Source organism: Tiliqua scincoides, chromosome 2 (genome assembly GCF_035046505.1).
Source record: "Tiliqua scincoides isolate rTilSci1 chromosome 2, rTilSci1.hap2, whole genome shotgun sequence".
In the NCBI taxonomy this organism is placed as follows: domain Eukaryota; kingdom Metazoa; phylum Chordata; class Lepidosauria; order Squamata; family Scincidae; genus Tiliqua; species Tiliqua scincoides.
In genome coordinates this window covers 6395038-6416528 of record NC_089822.1, presented here as the reverse complement: position 1 = coordinate 6416528, position 21491 = coordinate 6395038, and the positions used below count along the sequence as shown (strand labels likewise).

The 21491-nt window shown below is 45.6% G+C and overlaps 1 protein-coding gene across 1 annotated transcript in view; it reads left to right on the top strand.

Annotated features, from left to right (window-relative positions):
* Positions 1-21491, top strand: part of SKOR2 (SKI family transcriptional corepressor 2) — a 32503-nt gene that overhangs the window by 3478 nt on the left and 7534 nt on the right. The window contains exons 2-5 of the mRNA XM_066617864.1: positions 3578-3638; positions 4753-4827; positions 17995-18060; positions 18539-18637. Coding sequence (XP_066473961.1) covers positions 3578-3638; positions 4753-4827; positions 17995-18060; positions 18539-18637 — 301 coding nt within the window. The remainder of the gene's footprint in view (positions 1-3577; positions 3639-4752; positions 4828-17994; positions 18061-18538; positions 18638-21491) is intronic.

The following is a 21491-nucleotide window of genomic DNA, read 5'->3' as shown; positions in this document are numbered from 1 at the left end:
TGCTTCAGCCCACCTAGGCTGCAATTCTATCCATACTTACCTGGGAGTAAGCCCCATTGACTATAATGTGACTTACTTCTGAGTAGACACGCTCACGATGGGGCTGCTATACTGGCTGGTTTAGCAGTCCCATTATGCTCAATGGGGCTTGCTCGCAGGAGAATGTGCATAGGATTGTAGCCTTGATTCAGGATTCCGGAGTCAATGGTTTGCCCTCCATGATCTTCAAGGAGCCAGGCACATAATGCTGGTCTGAAGCCACTCCTCGGAGCGTGTGAACGAAAGTTGCGCGCTGCCAAGGAAAGAGACCCTCTCTTTGGTTCAGGCTTCACAGCCTGCAAAATCCGACCATACAGACCTCTCTCCATCTCAACTGCCCTCTGATATACCTCCCAAGCCCCACTGAGAGCAGGTGGGGCAGCAAACCTGCTGTACCACTTCCATTTACAGATTGGGGGTCACATGACTGAATGTTCCTCCCCCCTCCCCTCCTCCCCAAACAAGCCCCACACATAGAAAACTAGCATGGCAGGGAGGATGCTAAGTTGGAATCCTTCTCCCTAAAATCCTGCTTTCTCATGGGAGGGAGGGAACATGAAGAAGCCTTCTGGTATGGGGTCACACCTGCAAACTGGAGCAGAAGAACCTGGAGACAGATTTTAGGGTGACATTTGCTCTTGGTGACAATGAGACTCTGGGGCTAATCCTAGTCAGCTTTCCAGCTCTGATGCAGCAGTGCAGCTGCAGGAGACCTCCTCAAAGTAAGGGAGTGTTTGCTCCCATACCTGGGGGCTGCACTGGGCCCTCTAAGTTCCATGACAGTAGAATCCAAGCCCATCCACTTGTGACTGCACAGGCCTGATAGCCACCTTCCTAAATTTCTCCAGTTGGAAATGAAGTAGATGGCAGCCTGATGCCATGTGTCTTTACCTGGGAGTAAATTCCCCTGTGTTCCAAGTAAGTGTGCATAGGAATGTGGTCCTAAACAGTGGTGTAGCTAGAGGGGGTGCAAAGCACTAAGTTTTGCAGGGAGCCTCATTGTGGCGTGCAAGCGGCCCCTCCTTCAGAGCCAATCCAGGCATACACCTCCGTTTTTCTCCCCCCCCCAAATGGCTTCGAAGGGGAGCCGTGGTGAGACTCCCTGCAAAACTTAGTGCTTTGCACCCCCTCTAGCTATGCCACTGCGCATGTTAGTCTAAGCTCTTTCAATGGGTCCTCCTTTTTACTTCTTGCTGGTATGAACTACCTTGAGTTGTTCTCATATTATGCAGAATCAGAAGCCAGGCCCCTGCCCCCCTCAAATAGATAGAGTGGAGCTCTCTTCATTCCAGTGGGACTACTTCTGAGTAATCTACCAAAGGAATACAGCCTTGGGACCATACGACACACCACCACCATATGACAATCCACCCAAAGGTCATGCCCACGTAGACATTTCCCAGAAGCCCAAAAGCACAGAACTGACTGTAACAGTCTCTCCCCCTCTTTTATTTGCCCCTCGAATCAGAGATCTAGACAGGTATACTCTGCCTGTACACAGAGGTTCCCACTTAGGTCTCCTGGTGAATAGACTGTCAGGTATACCTCTCATAGCCTGAAGACCAAACTGAAGACTAGATCAGCCCCACTGATTTCATCTGATATCTAGGAAATCTCTGCCATGGGGGGGAGTGAATGGGACTTTACAGTGCTTGATTTTGGGTTGGATCGTGCCTAGGGCAAAGATTCCATAGTTAGGATCCGTGTAGCCTGAACTGGTGCATGTCTGGTCTACTCAGAGGCAAGTCCACTGGGGCTCAGGGGGAGTTCCTAATAAGGAGGTGTGAGTAAGGCTGCACTCCTAAGCGTCTCTATGGTGTGGGAAGATCCCCACTGCAACCAACGGGACTCACCATAGATACTCGTCTATAAGTCGACCCCACAGATAAGTCAAGGGCAGGCTTTGAGCCAACAATCATGGAATTTTCTATAACCCTCAGGGGTTAAGGCAGGGGTTAAACTTAGGGGGGTGTCTGACTATAGTTGTGTCTGATTTTACCCGAGGCCAGATCCTGAAAAATAACCTACCACTAATTGTTACTTAAGAACTGTAGTCTCTAATTTATTAAAAACATAGTAAAAGATCATAAGATACATTTCTATTCTTTTTAAATTCTGGTCTTCACCACCTTTTTGTGAACACTATCAGAGCAAGTGCACTGTAAACAACATACCAGCAAAATAGTGGTTCCCCAACCTGGTATTCATGTACTCCCAGAGACACTCAACAGGACCTTTAGGGGTACTTGAAAAAGAATGGCATAATGGCAGAAAAAGGCAGGTCATGCTCCAGCATGCTTTGCAGGGCCTGCAAGGCAGGAAGGAAGGTACCTAGTTGACTATGAAAGCCCCACCAACAGCTAGTTTTTGGTCATCAATTCATGTATGAAGCAGTGATTGAAAACTAGCACAGTAAAAAAGCTGAAACATAATATGGAAAGTGATCAATCACCCAGAATTTCTCAGCACACTTCTGGTGCAAAACAGTGCAAAGGCAGAGTCTTCTGTTCTTCAAACAGATAAAAAGAGAAAACACTGTAATAAATACATGAAGTCTGGCCTTTCATATAGAGGAGATGAGAGCTTGTACTATTAATTACAAACATTTTGCTAATAGGAAGGGTACAATTTATGGAAATAGGCTGCCAAGGGATATGCAAGTGAAAAAGGTTGAACCATGAAACAAATCCACCTTTAAGTGTATGGTGTGTTAAGCCAGAAGCTCTACATACAACATACAATGTATAACACTTAACTGGGAGTGTGTAATTCAGTTCACAGCAGAGAGATGCAGCTGCTTATATTTTCAACCCTTTTTACTCAGAAGTAGATCCACTGCTTTCCATGGGTGTTATTCTGAAGTAATGGTACACTGAATCGTAGCCTGGGAAGGAGGGTCCCATCCCGGTGTTTCAAAAAACAGACCTGCTTTGCAAGCATTTGCAAAGCAGAATCAGGCTGCAGCAGAAGGAAGGAGAATACAAATTGCTTCTAAGGAGCTGCGCTTGCTTGCCTGCTGCTTGAGAAACTTGGTACCTGTCTGCCCTTGAGAAGTGAAACTGTTCAGAGTTGAAAGGCTCTGCCCTCTGATTGACCCGGAGATAAGAGGAAGTGATAACTGGAGCTTGATTACTTGGCAAAAATTTCAGGTACTAGTGAGTATCTGGTATTTCAGCCAGAGTTAGGTAACTCCTGCAAAATGCACCAAATATAGCAAAGAACTTGGTCGGTGCTGCCAGTCTGACCCTCCTATAGTAGCAACTCTATCCCAGCGAAACATCTAGGGATCCGACAGCAATGGCGTAGCTAGAGGGGGGCAAAGAGCTAAGTTTTGCAGGGAGCCCGGCGGGGCTCCCTGCAAAACTTAGTGCTTCACCCCCCCTAGTTACGCCGCTCCATGCTTGGTGTTGGCCTTTTCTCCTGTTCTCTTAGTGTCTGTTGAATGTTTGCCTCACTTTCTTGTAATTGTTCATTGACTGCATGGGGGGAGGTAGTTTTTGTTTGTTTTTTAATGCCTTGTTTGTTTTTGTACTGATAGATTCAGAAAAACAAGGAAGGGAGTCAAGTTGTTGTATCTGGCAAGGAAGACAACTTCTCAGGCAAGCAACAAAGGCACTTGGGTTTTCTCTCCAGGGTAGATCCCAGACTGTGGGTGGGACTCGTTTGTTCTTGATGCCTGGATCCAGTTTTGTCCTCCAATCTTGGGGGATCGACGGATCTGTGTGTCAGTCTATTCGGCCTATGTCGACATCCGTGACTATAAACGGATATATCGTGTGTATACATGAATGTAGCTTACATCCAAGTTCTTTCTCTCTGATGCACTGTTTCTCAAACTGTGGGTTGGGACCCACTAGATGAGTCACGAGCCAATTTCGGATGGGTCCTCATTCATCTCAATATTTTATTTTTAGTATATTAGACTTGATGCCAACATGGTATGTGACTGCATTTGGGGAGATCTGTACTTTTAACAGGCTACAGTGTGTATGCTTTTAAGAATGATAGTCAATGGGGCTTACTCCTGGGTAAGTGTGGATCAGATTGCAGCCTAAGAGTGTGTGTGTGTTTGTCTCTAAAAAGAGATAGCTCGTAGATTTTTTTACTGCTTAATGATGTCACTTCCGGCCATCACATCACTTCCGGTGGTTCCTGACAGATTATCGTTCTAAAATGTGGGTCCTAGTCTAAAAAGTTTGAGAACCACTGCTCTAATGCATTTCTCGAAAGAGAGACTACATATAATGAGTGTGTGTGTGTTTGTCTCTAAAAAGAGATAGCTCATAGATAATTAATGTAGATTCCAACTGTATACTTATTTATATATGTTTGGTTGATAGATACATTAGCTATACCGATACAATTGTGGTAAGCCGCCCTGAACCATGAGATATGTCATGTTCAACACTCATATCCCGGCACAAGCCTTTGCATGCCTACTCATGCCTACCCATTGAGTTAAATGGGATCCACTCCTAGGTGTAAGTGCATAGGATTGCAGCCTATGTTGTAATGTTGTGCAAGAATGGATGCATGCAGAACCTGAGGCTGCAACCCTAACTATACTTTCTTGGGAGTAAGATCCATTAACTGCAATGGGATTTACTTCTGAGTAGACAGGCATAGGATTGGGCTCCTAATACCCCCTTGGGAAGGGTGTGATTTCTTGGAGTTTTGCAATGTTGCCATATCTGTTGTTGTTTTGCTTTTCAGATAAAAACAAGGACCACAATTTTTTCATCACAGACTCCGAACATCCAGGCGGAGACTTCTGGAGGAATATAACAGGTAGGCCTAGAAAGAGGGTAGAGAGAGAGAATGCATCAATACTTCCGCAGCCCAATCCAATGCATGTCTCCTCAACCTACTAGGCTCAGTGGGGCTTCCTCTAGAGTGGGGCTCTCAGTGGGGCTTCCTTTCTTATGTTCCTGCCATGGCAACCTGGAAAGTCTTACAGCCCAAGCCTATGCCTACCTACTTAGAAGTAAGTCCCGTTAGAGTCAATGGGGCTTACTCCCAGGTAAGTGGGGATAGGATTGGGCTGTCAATCAGGTGACTGAGTATCTTTGCAGAAGGGTTCAAGAGAATCCCCTGATTCCAAATGGAAGTAATAACTAAGGGAAAATACAAACAGGGAGGAGCAGAGCTGCCTTAATAGCAGCAAGATTATTAATTGCTGGGCATATTTCAGCAAGAAATTTCGGAAAGATCTGGGGTTACACAATGGAGCAGGCTCATGGAGGAAAAAAAAGCATAAAATGACAATAATTGAAATGTTCTCTTTGAAACCTTCCATTAAAAAGGATCACAGCTTATTGCTTTTAATATCTGTCAGAGAGACATTAAAGGTGTTTTATGAGATCTATGGCAACATTTATATTATCTCCGTGATAATGATCTCTACACAAAATGTATAATACATTGACAAAAATTACATTATACAAATTAAATGGAACCACCTTTTACTGATTGCTAAATGTCTCCAAGGGGTTTGGAGGGGGAGAGAGGGAAAGACGTGATTAGAAGTTTTGATACTAAGTTGTCTATTGCCAGGGAGGCTGGGAAGGAGGAAAGGGGCTTTTTGTTTCTTGGGAGGGAGAGAGAAAAAAGGGAATCTAATTTTCCATTTATGTAATGCAAACGGTCTTGGCTTTGACTATTCACGGTTAATTGACTGTCAAACGAGGTTGTTATCCTGAGGCTATGTCTGCAAATTTGCCTGTCAAATGAGACAGAGAGTGCAAGCCGGGGAGAGACAGAGAGAGAGAGATGCAAGTGGAGTGGAAGCTGGTGATGGAAATGAGATCCTAAAGAAATCTTGTATAAAAAGCAACCCGCACAATTTGGAAACATTTTTTTTAAAATAACACAATCCAGGCTTATTCGTTGTCCCATCGCAAAAGGCTACTTACTCCCTTCCAAAGATGCAGTTCAAATAGTGTCCAGTTTGGGAGGGGGGAGGAAAAAAGGGAAAACAATAGCCTTTAAAAAAAAAAAAGGTGAATGTATGATTTGGAAGAGGGGAGGGGTTGATATCAGAGAGGGGCAAGGGATAATCTGGCTTGATTATTTCAAACCATGAAATGGCTCATCAGGGAGGCAAATATCATTCTGGGGTGAATTGCTCAGGACCCTTCCCATGTTTCTTGACTCCTTGCCTGTAGCACCTTTTGAAAAACTGAGGCAGGTATATAGAGGGATAAGCTGCTGCACATCCCTACTTCCTATATTGCATTCTTATATGTCAGAGAGAAAGAGAGAGAGAGTTCTGTGTGTAAAAGCACATCTTTCCTTATTTGTTATGTTCAAGATCCAAGTTGCTACAAAGAATGGCTTGTTAGCTATGGCAGCTAAGTGGATCTTCCATATCTAGGAGCACTACACCTCCGAATCCCAGGTCCTAGAGACATATTATGGGATATGCTGCCTTCATGCTCTGCTTGTAGGATTCCCAGAAACAGGCCTGATCCAGCTGGGCTCCTGTCATGTTCATATTTTAGGGTAACACAAGGGCTTGGCGAGCCCAGTAAAATCAGTAATTTGTTGTTTGCCACAACTCAGCCCACCCTCACCTCTATCCAGGACTCTGCCACCAATTCCATTCACCTCTTGGATCACTCTGATCATGTGACACCCCCCCCCCCCGTAAATCCTGGATCTAGCTTCCCATCTGCTCCTGGATTCCAAACAAATTCCTTGTCCTTACCCTTAGCCAACTCTTCCCTTGCTGCCCCATATGACCAGATTTACCGCCCAGGACTCTTGCGCAATGTCACTTCCTTGTTTCTTCCCAATCCCTCCTCAAAACTAACCCTCTATATCAGGGGTGTCCAAACATTTTGGCAGGAGGGCCACACCATCTCTCTGACACTGTGTCAGGGGCCAGGAAAAAAAGGATTAATTTACATTTAAAATTTGAATAAATTTACATAAATGAATTTATTAGAGGTGGAACTTATATGAATGAATGAGGGTCTTGCAGTAGCTCAAGGCCTATAAAAGGCCTTGCACAAAGTAAGGCCAACCTTTCCTATGCTGCCACTGCTGCATCACAGAGGTGAAACAGCAAGTAGTAGAAGGAGCCCTTGTCCCACAGCTCAGGTAAGAGGTCAAACAGTCGTCCTCATGCTGAGAGCAATTGCATCAGGCTAGCATGGGCTCCAGCAAGTTTCTGAAGGGCCAGAGGCTCATTAGAGATTGGGGACTCCCCGAGGGCCGCATTGGGAGCCCCTGAGGGCCGCAAGTGGCCCCCGGGCCAGGGTTTGGGCACCCCTGCTCTATATGATGCTTTTGGTACACAGTAATTTAGAACCCATTCTCTTTCTCTGTGCTCTTCCCTGTTCAGATTGTAAGATCCTTGGGTCGTGGGCTATCCTTTCATATTTCATAAAGCATGCAAATAATTTTATTACAAATATTGGTGATCCTATATAAATTTGTGTGAACCAACTTCAACTTCTATCACCTGCTTTTTGAGACATGTCTTAGTCTGATGTAGTTTGCCATATAACATGGGGAAGGGTGTTCTATGTGAGTAACACAGTAACCCCAAACCCTTTGGCTACAAGGAAGTAGCCGCACAGTTCTTGGCATCCTAGCTTTACTTATCTGCTCATACATCCAAGGGCCTATAATCTACATTCTAGAGTAGCAAATCATCCTAGACCAGAGGATAATACTGGGTGCATCAGTGACATCATGATGTCACCTGATATCATGTCATGTTACCTCACTTCTGGGTTCTTCCCAGAGGAGGGGTGCATGATGCAGCAGCTTTGTGCCGCCCACTTCTCTTGTTCCTTCTCTTATGAGAAGAACAGGGGAACCTCCACTGGAGAAGGAATGGGGGACACAAAGTCACCCATGCCTCCTCTTAATTAGAGTGGAGCCTGAGATGCCACTTTCATGACTTTGAACCTCACTCTACCTGCCTGGATAATTAATCCTTCCCACTTAAGGTGATAAATCTGTACTTACTTATGCCATGTATAAGAAAATTTGTTTCCTCTATGAAGCAAACAAGCAAACTTTCAACTTTAGGGAACCTGAACCTTTAACAATTGTGTAGCAGTGGGAATTTCAGCAGGAGCAGCTTGTCATCTAACAGTTGAAAGTCTTGTTGAAAATTTGCCCACCCCTGCTCTAAACTCACATAATGTAAAACATTTTTTTAAATACCTGGAACATTTGAAGCCTTGCAAATTTGGCACCCCAAGTGGTTGCCTGAATTACCTGTTCCTGTCCTGCCCTGCTGGCTACTCTGACTAGCAGTAGCTCTCTAAAGCCTCAGGCAAAGGATCTTACCCAATCCCATCACCTGGGAATCTTTCGGTTTGATAGGCGTGTGCATGTCAAAGGTGTAACCCCTTCTACCTGAAAAAAGAAAAAGTGATTGTGCATGTCAAATGTGTAACCCCTTCTACCTGGAAAAAAAACAAACCAAAAAAGTGACTGACTTGTGTTGAGAAAATTGCTATAGTTGTTATGCGGCATGAACTAGGCCGAATAAATACTTGTATCAATGTAGTTGTTTGCAGTTTAATCATGCAATTTAATCATGAACCGAGAGAAGATTTTTAGAGTCGTACTGAGAATCTTACCTCAAGGAAATCTGAAATGGTGTCACTGGTGGGATTGAGCACAATCCACAAGTTGAAATAGAATATCCATGGCAAGAGATTCTAGTAGGAAACACAAAAGCCTGATAACCTCAGTAAATGGGAGACTCATACATGATGAGGGGATCCCTTATGTCATTCCAACCAACCAAGTAAATCCTGTACAACATAACATGTTCAAATCAGTGGAATATTATCCTATTTGACTGAGCTGGATTTAGATTATATACGAGTATCGATTTGTGTAGTGTGCAGTATTTCTTCATCTCTCCTAGAATAAGGCGTTTTCTTCATATTGTTGTAATTGTGGCAGGGATCATTGTGTAGTTCTTTCAGACTGGGTGGACAGGTTCTATTTCAGAGATCCACAGAACAGCTGGTGCTGCTGTGGAATTTCCCTACACTATGTGATGGATCTGTCTAATGAGGCACTCTACAAGCTACAGAAAAGATAACTCAAGGATGTCTTTTTCTAATCACTTCCACATGGTGAGCATAATGTGTTAGATCAGCCTTCAAATGCGCAGAAAGTTAGTTCAACGTCTCTTATACACACTTTAGGTATAGCTGTCAACCAGTTAAAGACTGTTTAGTTGATAGACCATCCTCCTCTTCATTAATCAACTGATAAATCAGTTATATTAAAATACATTTCACCAACATTTTGCTGTAAGTGCCTTTTTGATTATTGAAGTGTGGGAAATACAAAATAATCTAAAATTTAACAAACAAATGCTGTTTTAATTTATTTTATTTTATTTACAAATTTATAGCCCCGACAAAAACCGGAAGAGGGTTGCAATTGCTTTATGGAGCTGATCTGAGGTGCAGGAGGCTGCAGGCAGTGGCGATCTTGGCCCGGTGCTGCCTGCGGCAACAACCGCAAGCTGCCACTACCCCCTCACCACTCCCGCCCCTGCCTCCCTTCTGGATGGGGATGCTCTTTACATAAATTATGCAGGGGATGGACAGAGTGGATAGGGAGATGCTCTTTACACTCTCACATAATACCAGAACCAGGGGACATCCACTAAAATTGAGTGTTGGGCGGGTTAGGACAGACAAAAGAAAATATTTCTTTACTCAGCGTGTGGTCGGTCTGTGGAACTCCTTGCCACAGGATGTGGTGATGGCGTCTAGCCTAGACGCCTTTAAAAGGGGATTGGACAAGTTTCTGGAGGAAGAATCCATTATGGGGTACAAGCCATGATGTGTATGCACAACCTCCTGATTTTAGAAATGGGTTATGTCAGAATGCCAGATGCAAGGGAGGGCACCAGGATGAGGTCTCTTGTTATCTGGTGTGCTCCCTGGGGCATTTGGTGGGCCGCTGTGAGATACAGGAAGCTGGACTAGATGGGCCTATGGCCTGATCCAGTGGAGCTGTTCTTATGAGGCCCTGGGAAGCCACATGCAGCTTCCACGATCTTCCAAAGGCCTTGTAAAGCTCTCTTAGGACCAAAAATATCACTGTAAAACATTTCGTGGAGGAAACCGGAAGTGAAGTTTTGTGGATCAGTGGTATCACTCGTTTTGACCACGTCCGCAACTCTGACATCTGGCAGTGGTGTGACATCGCTTTAATCGCAGACAAATTGAGAGAAGCCCGGCTTCAATGGTACAGCCACATTCTGCACACCAACAGCGATACGCTGGCGCAGAAGGGACTTCAGTTGGAGGCCAATGCCAAAGAACCCAAGGGCTAACTGGAGCAGCACTGGCTTGACATGCTATGCAGATTGACATGCTGCATAGCAACATAAAAATCACCCACCTACACCCAAACCAAGCATGCAACTGAGAGAAATGGCGACTCTGATCCAAAATAGCAGACCCCGCCACCACGCAGGACAAACGCTGAAGAAGAAGAACAACAACTGGAAGTGATGCCCTAAGGCAATGGTACTGAAACTTTTAGCACCACAATCCACTTTTTACAATAACAATCTGTCTGGGACCCTCCAGACAGGGCCTAGGAGAGGGAGGTAAAGGGGGTAATTTATACCCAGGCCCAGGGACAGAAAGGGGGCCCAGGAGTCGAAGGAGGGGGCCCAGAAATTTCCTGGGATCTTACATTTTCCTATCAGACTTGTTGCCCACACAGGTTGCTGGGGACACTACCACAAGTGTGCGGCTGCAGCTACTGGCAAGCCATATATGCTGGGCTGAGGAACGCATGTTAGACACTGGGAAGCCCAGTAGATCTGAACTCCAAAGACTATTCCAGCTTTTGGGAAGGGGCCCAAAAGAAACTTTGTACCCCCTGATAAAATTCCTCTCAGAGACCCTACCTCCAGAAGTGATATCATCAACCCAGAAGTGATGTTGGGAGTGACATCCTCAATGCAAACACATTTAGCTCTTCTTTTTCCCTGCCTCCCTCTCTCGCTTTTTCTTCCCTTGCCAAAAGAATCAAGTCTCCGGCTCCAGGCTCCTAGCCTTCTTCCCACCCTGAACTGAGCCTCTCTCATTAACTGGAACTGCTGCAGCTCGGGCAAGGCCAGGAAGAAAAACAGCAAACAGAGCAAGTGAAAGAGAGGCTCAGATTGGTTATTTTCAAGGGGGATGCTCGGACAGCATGTCTCTCTCCTGTACTTCTCGTATTATGCCAGACTGGTCACCCTCCCACATCCTCTCAGTTGTCGGGCATTGGGCTGGCTGATCCAGGATCCCAGGCTTACCTTTTGGCTCTGGCGTGGCCCGTCCCCTTCTGAGCATCAAGCGTACTCCCTTCTGCTGTGCAGGGGCTAACTATCTCTTGTGGGCTTGTCCCAGTCATAGCACTGCACCCGGGAGCCTTGCCAGCGAATCCCTCCTCCAGCTGGAAGACACATTTGAAGCTCAGCTCCATCCTCTTGCTCGTGGCTCGAGCGAGGGCCAAGGTGATCTTGATGGCCCACCCTCCTTCAAGCTGGGGACACACTCCAGGAGCCCCACTGGTGAGCCCCCTCTTTAGTTGGCAGCCTGGGCCCATTTAAAACTCAGCTCTGGCCGTGCAGGCCCCAACTCTACTGGCCATCCTCTCGCTCCTGGTTCGAGTGAGGGTCAGAGTAATCTTGGTGGGCTGTCCCCCTTCAAGCCTGGTGCACTCCAGGATTTGAAGTTCTGCACCAGCTGCTCAGGTCCTGTGTCTCCTGGCCATCACTCCTGGGTCTCACAAGAGAGGCTTACGGCAATCTTGACTCACCCTGCTGCAGAGCAGTGCAAGGTCCCAGCCACCATGCGCGCCTGGCCCTGCTGTCAGGAGTTGGAGCGAGCGCCCACCCATGGGTGGAGCCAGGAGTGGGATAACCGCTACCGACTTAAACTGGACTCAGGACCCACCTAGTGAGTCACAACCTACAGTCTGAGAAATGCTGTTCTAAGGTCATCAAAATATCACTTCCGGTTTCCTATGTGAAACCAGAAGTGATGTTTTTCGGCCCTAGGAGGGCTTTACAAGGCCTTCAAAGGGTCAGGGAAGCTGCATGTGGCTTCCCCAGCCCTCAGAATGCCCCTGGGGAAAGATCCTCAAGGGGCAACCTTCAGATTGGCATGCTTGCTGAGTACTGTGAGAGGGCACCTCGGGGATGGATGGCGACACTGTGGCATTTGTCCCCCTTGCCCCCCTCAGTTACACCACAAGCCAAGGGCTCCCCAAACCCTCCAGAGGGCCATAGCAACCCCCAGTAAGTCGGAAACTCCCTTTTTTGCAGCATTGCGATCCTGGAAGTGCCCTTACCATCACTGCTGACCGCCACTCCCCTTAAGGGAACATTTAGTGGTTGTGCTTGCCCTGGGAGTCATGACCCCCAGGTTGGGAACCTCTGCTCTAGCACCTGCATAGAGTATTTTCTTTTTCATTCCCTTTATAGTAACACACTGGAATCAAATAGTCTCTAAAAATAAACCAGTGTGCTCTTAACTCACAGGCCCAGTAACTAAAATTGGCTGTCACCAATTAATCAGCTCAAGCTGTCTATCAATTAAAATGACTAAAAATTCCAGGGCTAATACTGGTATATAGTCAGAGATTTAGGGGTGCACTCCACATCTACTAGAGTTAGTGGGAAATCTGCTGATCAGCTTGTAGGTGTGTGGAAAAATACTGAGATAATGTACGAGGAAACAAACTTTGATGTAATTGCTCAGTAATAGTATAACAAAACCAAAATGATAGCCAGAAGCCTATCATGGTGGAAGGGTCTATTGTGAACCTGGAGTGTTGTCAAAAAAATGGGGACAGTGGCTAATTTTTCAAGAAGGGAGGTGCTAGACCTCAAGCTTAAGTCTAAGTAAGTGTATTTTAATTATGTCATTAGGGCCAGCCCATCATAGAGGCAAACTGAAGTGGCAGCTGGTTGGTATGGGGGGGCATTTCTTTCCAACCACTTTTCTCCTCCTCCTTCCATACCCTGGATTGGAAGAGCAGGACAGAGAGGAAGAGGAAACGTGGAGGGCAGTTCTGAGCTTGAACATTGGAGGGTGGAAGGGGCAAAGGCTGGAACATCACTGCATACAAGGAGCAGAGTTTGGTCCACCACTTCAGGCATTGGGAGGTCTTAGGATGGCCCTGGGTCATCCAATAAAACCGATTGATGGGAGACTGAGAAAAGACAAACATGTTAGTGCTTCACACGGTGCACCTTTCACCTATGGAATTTGCAGTTGCATGATAGAGGGATGGCCACTGTATGGATGACTTTAAAAGAGATTTAGGGTGCAATCCTAACTAACTTTCCAGCACTGACCTAGCAGCAATGCAGCCCCAAGGTAAGGTAACAAACCTGTCCTTACCTTGAGGAGACCCCCTTGACTGCCTCCCCACTACAGGATGCAGTGTGCACCACATTGGCACATCTAGGTCAGTGCTGTTATTTAGGATTGCACCCTTAGGCAAATTCATGGAGAAGTCTATCATTGAGACCTAGTAATTATGGTACTATGTTAGCTCTAGGCTTAGAGGCTGAGTGGATGCAGTGGTAGGAGAGGGATAGGCCCTCATCTCTGGTTTGTGGACTGGAACCAGGATGCTGGATTTGGACCTGATGCAGCCAGGTTCATCTTATATAACAGAAATAACCACATAGCTTTCTTTAAGGATGGGCCGCGACTTGGATAACTCGGACTCGAGTGATGAAAACACATGATTTTTCACCATTCATATGGACTCAAGTCACACATGTCAAAAACTTGGTCACTGACTTGGGACTCAGGGTTTTTCCCATGAAAATGAAAAGAATAGAAGGGGAGAACACTTCAGAGGTACACTAAAGGCCATTTATAACTGCCCAGTTCATTCTGAGTATTCGGACACTTCCTTCAGGACGACCCTGACTCAGTTCCTTCAAAGAGATTTTCCTCCTCTTATTTTGAGGTGGTGCAGAAGACTGTTTTGGTTCCTTCTAGAATGAACTGCATCTTAGGATCCAGCAAAGGGAGAGGACAGGACTTAGTGGTAGAGCATCTGATTTGCATGCAGATTGTCCCAGGCTCTGTCCCTGGCAGCATCTCCAGGCAGGGCAGAGAGCGATCCCTTCTGAGAACCCCTGCCAGTCAACACTGAGCCAGACAGGCCAGTGGTCTGACTTAGTAGAGGACAGCTTTCTGTGTAGTAACATGCTGGCACCCCCTGCCCCAGTGACTCCATAATTTTCTTCCTGTAAAAACAACAGTGAGGTGGAGTTCAGTTTGGATTACAACTATGGTGTAGGGCAGCAGTTCTCAAAATTTCCAGTCTCCAGAGCCTTTTACACTCCTAAAAATAGTCTCAGGGAGCCCTGCCAGCATATGCAGTTTTGAGGAGTCCCAGAGTGCCAGCACAAACTGGACCATCCCCTGTTGCTGTCACTGCCCTGTTCCACCCTCCCTGTCCCTCTGTTATTCCGCCCTCCCCCACTCCCATTCCGCCCTCCTCCCATCCAGTGGTGTAACTAGAGGGGGTGCAAAGCACAAAGTTTTGCAGGCACCTGAATGCGCCATGCCAGTGGCCTCTCCCCTTCAGAGCCATTCTGGACAGTGGAAGCAAAATGGAGGCATATGCCTCTGCTTTGATCCTACAGCCCAGAATGGCTCCGAGGGGGAAGGCACAGCCAATGGCGTACTAATGATCATGGTGCCAAGCTCAAAATGATGCCCCGGAAGTGTTGTCACAACTGGAAGTGACATCATGCCCGGGCTTCTTAAAAGGTGCAAATTGGGGGAAAACCTGCTTCCTCAGAACAATTAGTCTCATATGTCAGTTTTGAGTTAAGAAAATCCACTCATATATCATAAACCTTTATTGGCATTAAACAATAAATATATAGCAATAACAAAAACCAGCGCAGTGGCTATGTTGCCGAGAAAAAAAGTCTTCTGTTGCCAAGAAGAAGGGGGGAAAACAAGGGAGAGTATAGAATCAGGGTGGGGGTTTTAGCTTGGAAACAGTGGAAAGAAATTCTGCTACTGCATTGGTAATGACCACAGAGTTGTCACTCAGGAGGACAAATAAGGGATCAGTGGAAGTACCAGAAAGAGAAGACAGCAAGGGTTTCAAGTGTGTATTTCGAAGAGATTGGTGGGCCGGGCAACAAAGTAATATATGGTCCACTGTGTCCGGTTCTAAGGAACAAAAAAGACATAATCTGCGAAGAAAATCCACTCTTTGTTCCATGAGGCAGTTGTGTTTTCATTTTCTAGTTAATTGGCTATAACTTTTGATAGAATACAGATATTCCAATGCTGTTTGTTTCATTGCATTCTGCATTAAATTACCTTTCCAATGTAATTACCTTTCCAATTACATTTACCATTTAAATTACCTTTCCAATACAACTTGATTGTATTATTCATACATAACAAGATTTTCACTTTTTTGGTCACAAGTGCCAATTTCAGCTTGTTGCTCCCACTCTCACATAACACCAGAACCAGGGGACATCCACTAAAATTGAGTATTGGGCGGGTTAGGACAGACAAAAGAAAATATTTCTTTACTCAGCGTGTGGTCGGTCTGTGGAACTCCTTGCCACAGGATGTGGTGATGGTGTCTGGCCTGGACGCCTTTAAAAGGGGATTGGACAAGTTTCTGGAGGAAAAATCCATCATGGGTTACAAGCCATGATGTGTTTGTACAACCTCCTGATTTTAGAAATGGGCTATGTCAGAATGCCAGATGCAAGGGAGGGCACCAGGATGCAGGTCTCTTGTTATCTGGTGTGCTCCCTGGGGCATTTGGTGGGCCACTGTGAGATACAGGAAGCTGGACTAGATGGGCCTATGGCCTGATCCAGTGGGGCTGTTCTTATGATGCCCCATGCAACTGCTCCCCCCTGCTCCCCCTTAGCTACGCCACTGGGCACAGTGCATTCAGGTACCTGCAAAACTTTGTGCTTTGCATCCTCTCTAGCTATGCCACTGCTCCCACTTGTCCCACCTCCCAATGCCACCTTTGGTGGCGGGCAGCTTCAAATCCACTGGCGCTAGCGGGTAGGCCCCGGCCATCCCACCAATGATCCTGGCAGCACGATACTAAGTGGGCTGCCAGAGCACCTTTTACAGCTGGCACTGACCATATTACAACTGACGCTGAGTACCTGTGGAAGAGGTGCACTGACATTATCCAACCCAGATAGGATTGGGCCATTGCACTTACAGCACAATCGTATTCAAGCTACTCAAAAATTGTGCTGCTCATGGTATTCAGTGGGGGCTTTCTCCTGGGACTGCAACCTTAGGAGAATAAATTGTCTTCTGTGCACCTTTTGAGGTCTCCTTCACTTTCTTCCTCCATTTGATGCCTTCCTTTCCTTCAGGGGGAAAGGGGGGGGAATCTATAAATTTTATTCACCTCTCACCCAAAAAATCATGAGAATCAGTCAGTCAAATCTGATTGATTGTATAAGAATTTGTTTTCCAGGCTACTGGTACAACTTAAAAATGGTGTGTGTTTGTGGGCATGTGCATGTGTTTTGAATTATTAAACCATCTCTCTGGACAGTGACCTTGCACACACAACATCCTGGAACGAATGTCTGCAGCCATGTTTCTGAATGTAATGGAAATGCTGGCACTGCTTTAGCTACATCTCATTATACAAGCACAATTGCTTTAATACAATAAATATAGAGAAGAGAGTGCAAATGCTAAAATGTCACTATTGAATATGCTTCATATGCAATAATATGATTTCTGTAGAAACTGGATGTAAGTGTGTATCGATTTGGGGCAGCTGGGAATAAATACTGAACTGTAAATATTCAGAAAATCTACAAAAGTTCAAGTCTGTAACAATATTTCATCAGGATAAAATATTCTCATTTCTAGTAGGACATTCTGCTTACTTATATCTCACTTATTCAGAGAACTTAGAAAGGTCTTGCTGTTTTATCCTGTGGCTAGCCTGAAAGTTAGTGCTAGCCCATAGCTACTAAAGGATTTGAACCAAGGGCAGTGGCATAGCTAGAGCGGGTGCAAAGCACTAAGTTTTGCAGGGAGCCTCACAACAGCATGCAAGCATTCCCTCCCCTGTGGAGCCATTTGGCTTTGCTCCTACCACCCATTTTGCTGCTTCCCCCACCCAGTATGGCTCCAAAGGGGAGGGGGGATGCTTGCATGCTGCAGTGAGACCCCCTGCAAAATTTAGTGCTTTGCACCCCCTCTAGCTATGCCACTGACCAAGGGTCTTCCTCATCTAAGCACAAAACTCTAATCTCTGCATTTAGCAACAAATACAGTCTGTTTCAAGTGGTGTAACTGTGCCAGAGGTTGTAATTCCTATGCGCAGCGGCCTGAGATTCAGCCCCACTGAATACTGTGAATAAATTGATGTTCAGTGGTGGCAACTGGTTCTTGCTGCTTCTAAAGCAACATTTGGCATCCTGGTTCTCCTTAAGCTATGATTTGCAGCCATGTTTTTCAGATTTGAGAATTGTTGTGCAAAAACTATAGACTACTCTCGTTTTCTTACCCTTCCACTAAGTTGGATAAAACAGCCCTTCTGTGTACAGAAGAGGCTTTTCATTTTGGATCCAAGTCAAAATGGATTTACAGGTATTTCCAAATAACTGCATTCAAGTTTGAGATTTGAGGATAGGTCAACTTTTTGTCTCCTTGAGCTCTGGGTTCCTGTACTGTGTGCCTTTAAAAAGGAGGAGAGATGATGATCTAGCTAGGTAGCATTTCTGTTCCAGCCAAGAACTCCTCTTTCCTCAGTCAGACAAAGGCAGGCAAGCTGGGTTCTTGCTGTTGCAGTAAAGCCATTTTCACAACATTTCCCCCTCCCAGTGCTTTAATGAGGATGCAAAATGAAACCTGATCCTTGATAAGAAGCAGCATATGTGTAAATCAATAACTTTGTATTTCTTTCCTCCTTAAGGCGAACCCATACAGGAAACCAATTCACCTCATTCACTGAAAAAGGATGTAGAAAACATGGGGAAAGGTAAGGAGGGGGAATATATATATGTGTATATATATATATATATATATATAGAGAGAGAGAGAGAGAGAGAGAGAGAGAGAGAGCTAAATAGATCTATTATAACTTGTCCCTTTGTTTTAGCAGAACATAAAGACAATCAAGGGTAATACATATATTTTTATTCCCCACCATATTTTAAGCTTGACAAGTAACATATGAATAATATATGGACCTTTTGTGTGGCTATAATTGAGATTAATGCATACATATCAATCAATACATGACACTCTGCTATAATACTTTAAAATAATATATTGCATTGATTTATATTCATGGATTTCTGCACAAAATCTATCCTAGGCCTAGGCAAGACATTCTACCACTACCCTTAACTGGCTAAAAATATTTTGTCTTTGCAATAATGAATTGCAAGGATAAGCGCACACTCAAGATTTATTTCAGCTGATTAGTTGAACGGCTCTTCTGTCCCTTGCTCCAGAAGAACTTCAGAAGGTCTTGTTTGAACAGATTGACTTGCGGAGGAGGCTGGAGCAGGAGTTCCAAGTCCTCAAAGGAACGGCTTCCTTCCCAGTATTCAGTAAGTGCAACATTTTTGTGGTGGTGATGATGATGGTGATTTCTCTCATAATACGCTGCATTCCAAATTGATTGCCTAAATATGTGGATTAGGGTCAGGTGTGTTTGTCTGTAAAAGATTGCCGCAGATCTCATGAATCAAAGAAATATCAATCAGAAATGTAGGTGGATTCTAACAACACATGAGAAAAGAAAGATGTACCCAGGATGCCTCCACTCCACAGGTTTAGCGGCTATGAGGAACTGAGATCACAACCCCTGATGTCAGTGCACCTGACAGCTCCCTGTTGGGGCACTGCACTGTGGCTTCAGCATGAAATCTTCCACGCTGAGACATTGTGAGGAGAGCATGATGAGCAGAGGATTGCCACTGGCAAACTCAAGAAAGAGTTGAGAGCAATGCAGGTAGGGGCAGGTAGGGAATACTGCCTGATGTTGGCTCAGGTCTGCCACCTTTGCGCTACAGAAAACACACCAAAACCCTTCCTGTGTTCCTCGCGTGCTGCTGTGAAACGAGGAAGTCCTGCATTTCTGGGCTTCACAGCAGTGTGCTATAAACACAGTAAGGAGGAGAAAGATTTGCTTCTTGCTTGAGCAAGCAGGAAGCAGATCATTGCAGTGGTGGCAGGTTGAAGGGAAGAGAAGCAGCAGACTCAGTGAAAGGTACCCTGTAGCCACCACCCCACTTGGACCCCCCAGAACCAGCTGCAACCCACATCAGCTAGCCTCCTGGATGGGCTGGCACTGCCCGCCTCATGCCACGATCTCTTCCGTGGCCTGCTTTCATCTTGCTGTGCCAAGCACTTGGCATTCTCTTTTGCTTCTGCTGTTGCTGACGTTGCTTTTACATTTGCAGTATTGCTGCATTATTTATTGTTTATGTATTGTTGTGTTTTAAATTTTGTGTGTAAACTGCTGTGAAGGTCCTGCTTTGTGGGAGAGAAAGGCAAGGTGGAAAGAGCTGAATAAATCACTGAAATGGCAGTTGTGCTTGCCTGAAGCTGGTTTCCATTGGTAGCTATTGGTTGGCCTGTAATCCCTGCTGCCTTGCCCTGCCTGGAACACTGACGGGCCATGTCTCTCCCCCCCCCCAGTGGCATAGCTAGAGAGGGTGCAAAGCACTAAGTTTTGCAGGGAGCCTCACTGCAGTGTACAAGCGGCCCCTCCCTCTCCCTTCAGAGCCATTCTGGGCAGGAGGAGCAAAAGGCGAATGTCCTCTGTCTACGCCACTAGCTCCCCTCACCCCATTTCTAAGGGCCTACACAATCTTATTAGTCTTAATCTTCCCATGAATCCTATCACCACACACATTTCTTCCTAACTATCAGGGCCCCTGACAGCTGCCTGCAGGTCACGGAGAGGTAAACACTTCATTTGTGCCATCTGTATTCAGTGAAAATAAGAGATTGATCCATCCCAAAATGTGACCCTGGGGACAAGAAAAACACATGGGATACCAGGAAGCCATGAGTTGCTGGAACTCAAGTTTTGACCCAAAGTTTCAAACTTTTAGCCTTTTGCAGAGTCTCCGACAAAAATAATTAAATCTCAGCAGTAGCATAGCTATTGAGGGCGCAGTAAGTATTGCGAGCCCTGCAACGTGCTATGTAAGCCGCCCCTTCCACTTGCTGTCAGCAGCAACTGCATTGCTATAGCTGTCCAACAACAAGTGAGGGGGCCGCTTACATTATGCTTTGCAGCACCTGCAATAGTTACTGTGCAGCCCCCCCCCCCCGCAGCTATGATACTGTCTCAGGGTGAGGACTGGAACCTGAAGCAAAGGAGGAAGCAGTTTTCAAAGGGCTCATCTACTGCCCTCTCCCCATTCAAAGTCTGGAATAGCTTTTTTTTTCCCAGCATGACCTGCCCATTTTTGTACTTTTTCTCTATTTCTTTAGGAAACAGCATTGAGGGATGGGCACAAATACAGGCCCACCCTGGAAAAGAGGCAAGGATTCTGCAGAGAACAGCTAGAAGGCAAAGCTTAGGGCTCTTTTTATTAAAAAAAGAAATAAAGTAACCAAAAGCCTCTAAGTTTTGACTATTGCTTTTACAGCCACTAGACCAAAGTACTGGGGGGCAGGGATGGGAAATGGGTACACTGACCCAGGAGTCCATGGAGGTCTGGCCAGCTGGCAAGCACATTCCCATGACAAAACATTGAGGCAGAATTCAAGGTTATGCCTAAGGCAGTGACAGGACCATTGCATCCTGGACAGTTGTATCCCAATCAAATGTGTCTCAGTATTGGACTTTTGTGTCCCAGACATTTATGTCCCAGTATGTGTTATTTATATTAGATGTGCTCTTTTATTTTTAAAATACAAAAGTAAGGTTAGGGCTGGGATAGGATACTTAACATGGGGTTAATTGCCCACTTGTAGTTTGTTTTCTGGTTATAGTGAGACGCAAATGACTGGGACTGGAAAAAACCCAGATATGAATGCCCAGGGACGCCAATGACCGGAGCGCATTTAACCAGGGCACAATTGTCCAGCACGCAACTATTGTAGTACTGCTCAAGGCTGTTAATGTGAACTTATTTCACTGTTAACAGACCACAAAGGTCTTGTAAGATCTCATGAGATCTGCTGGAGCCAATCACAAGCAATGTTAGAACAAAACAGTGACATTTTGAAGAGCTACCTGGTTGCCATCTGATAGAGCAATCCCATGTGCTCTAGGACTCAGAAGTCCTATGGAGTTAAATGATACTTACTCCTAGGTAAGTGCATATAACAGGGCTTTCCAAACCCCTGCCCAGGGGCTGGCTGTGGGGTTTGGGGAAAGCCCTCCACTCCGTGAACGGAGCTTACTGTTCCGCCTCAGCATGGCATTCATTCCCAGTAGATCTA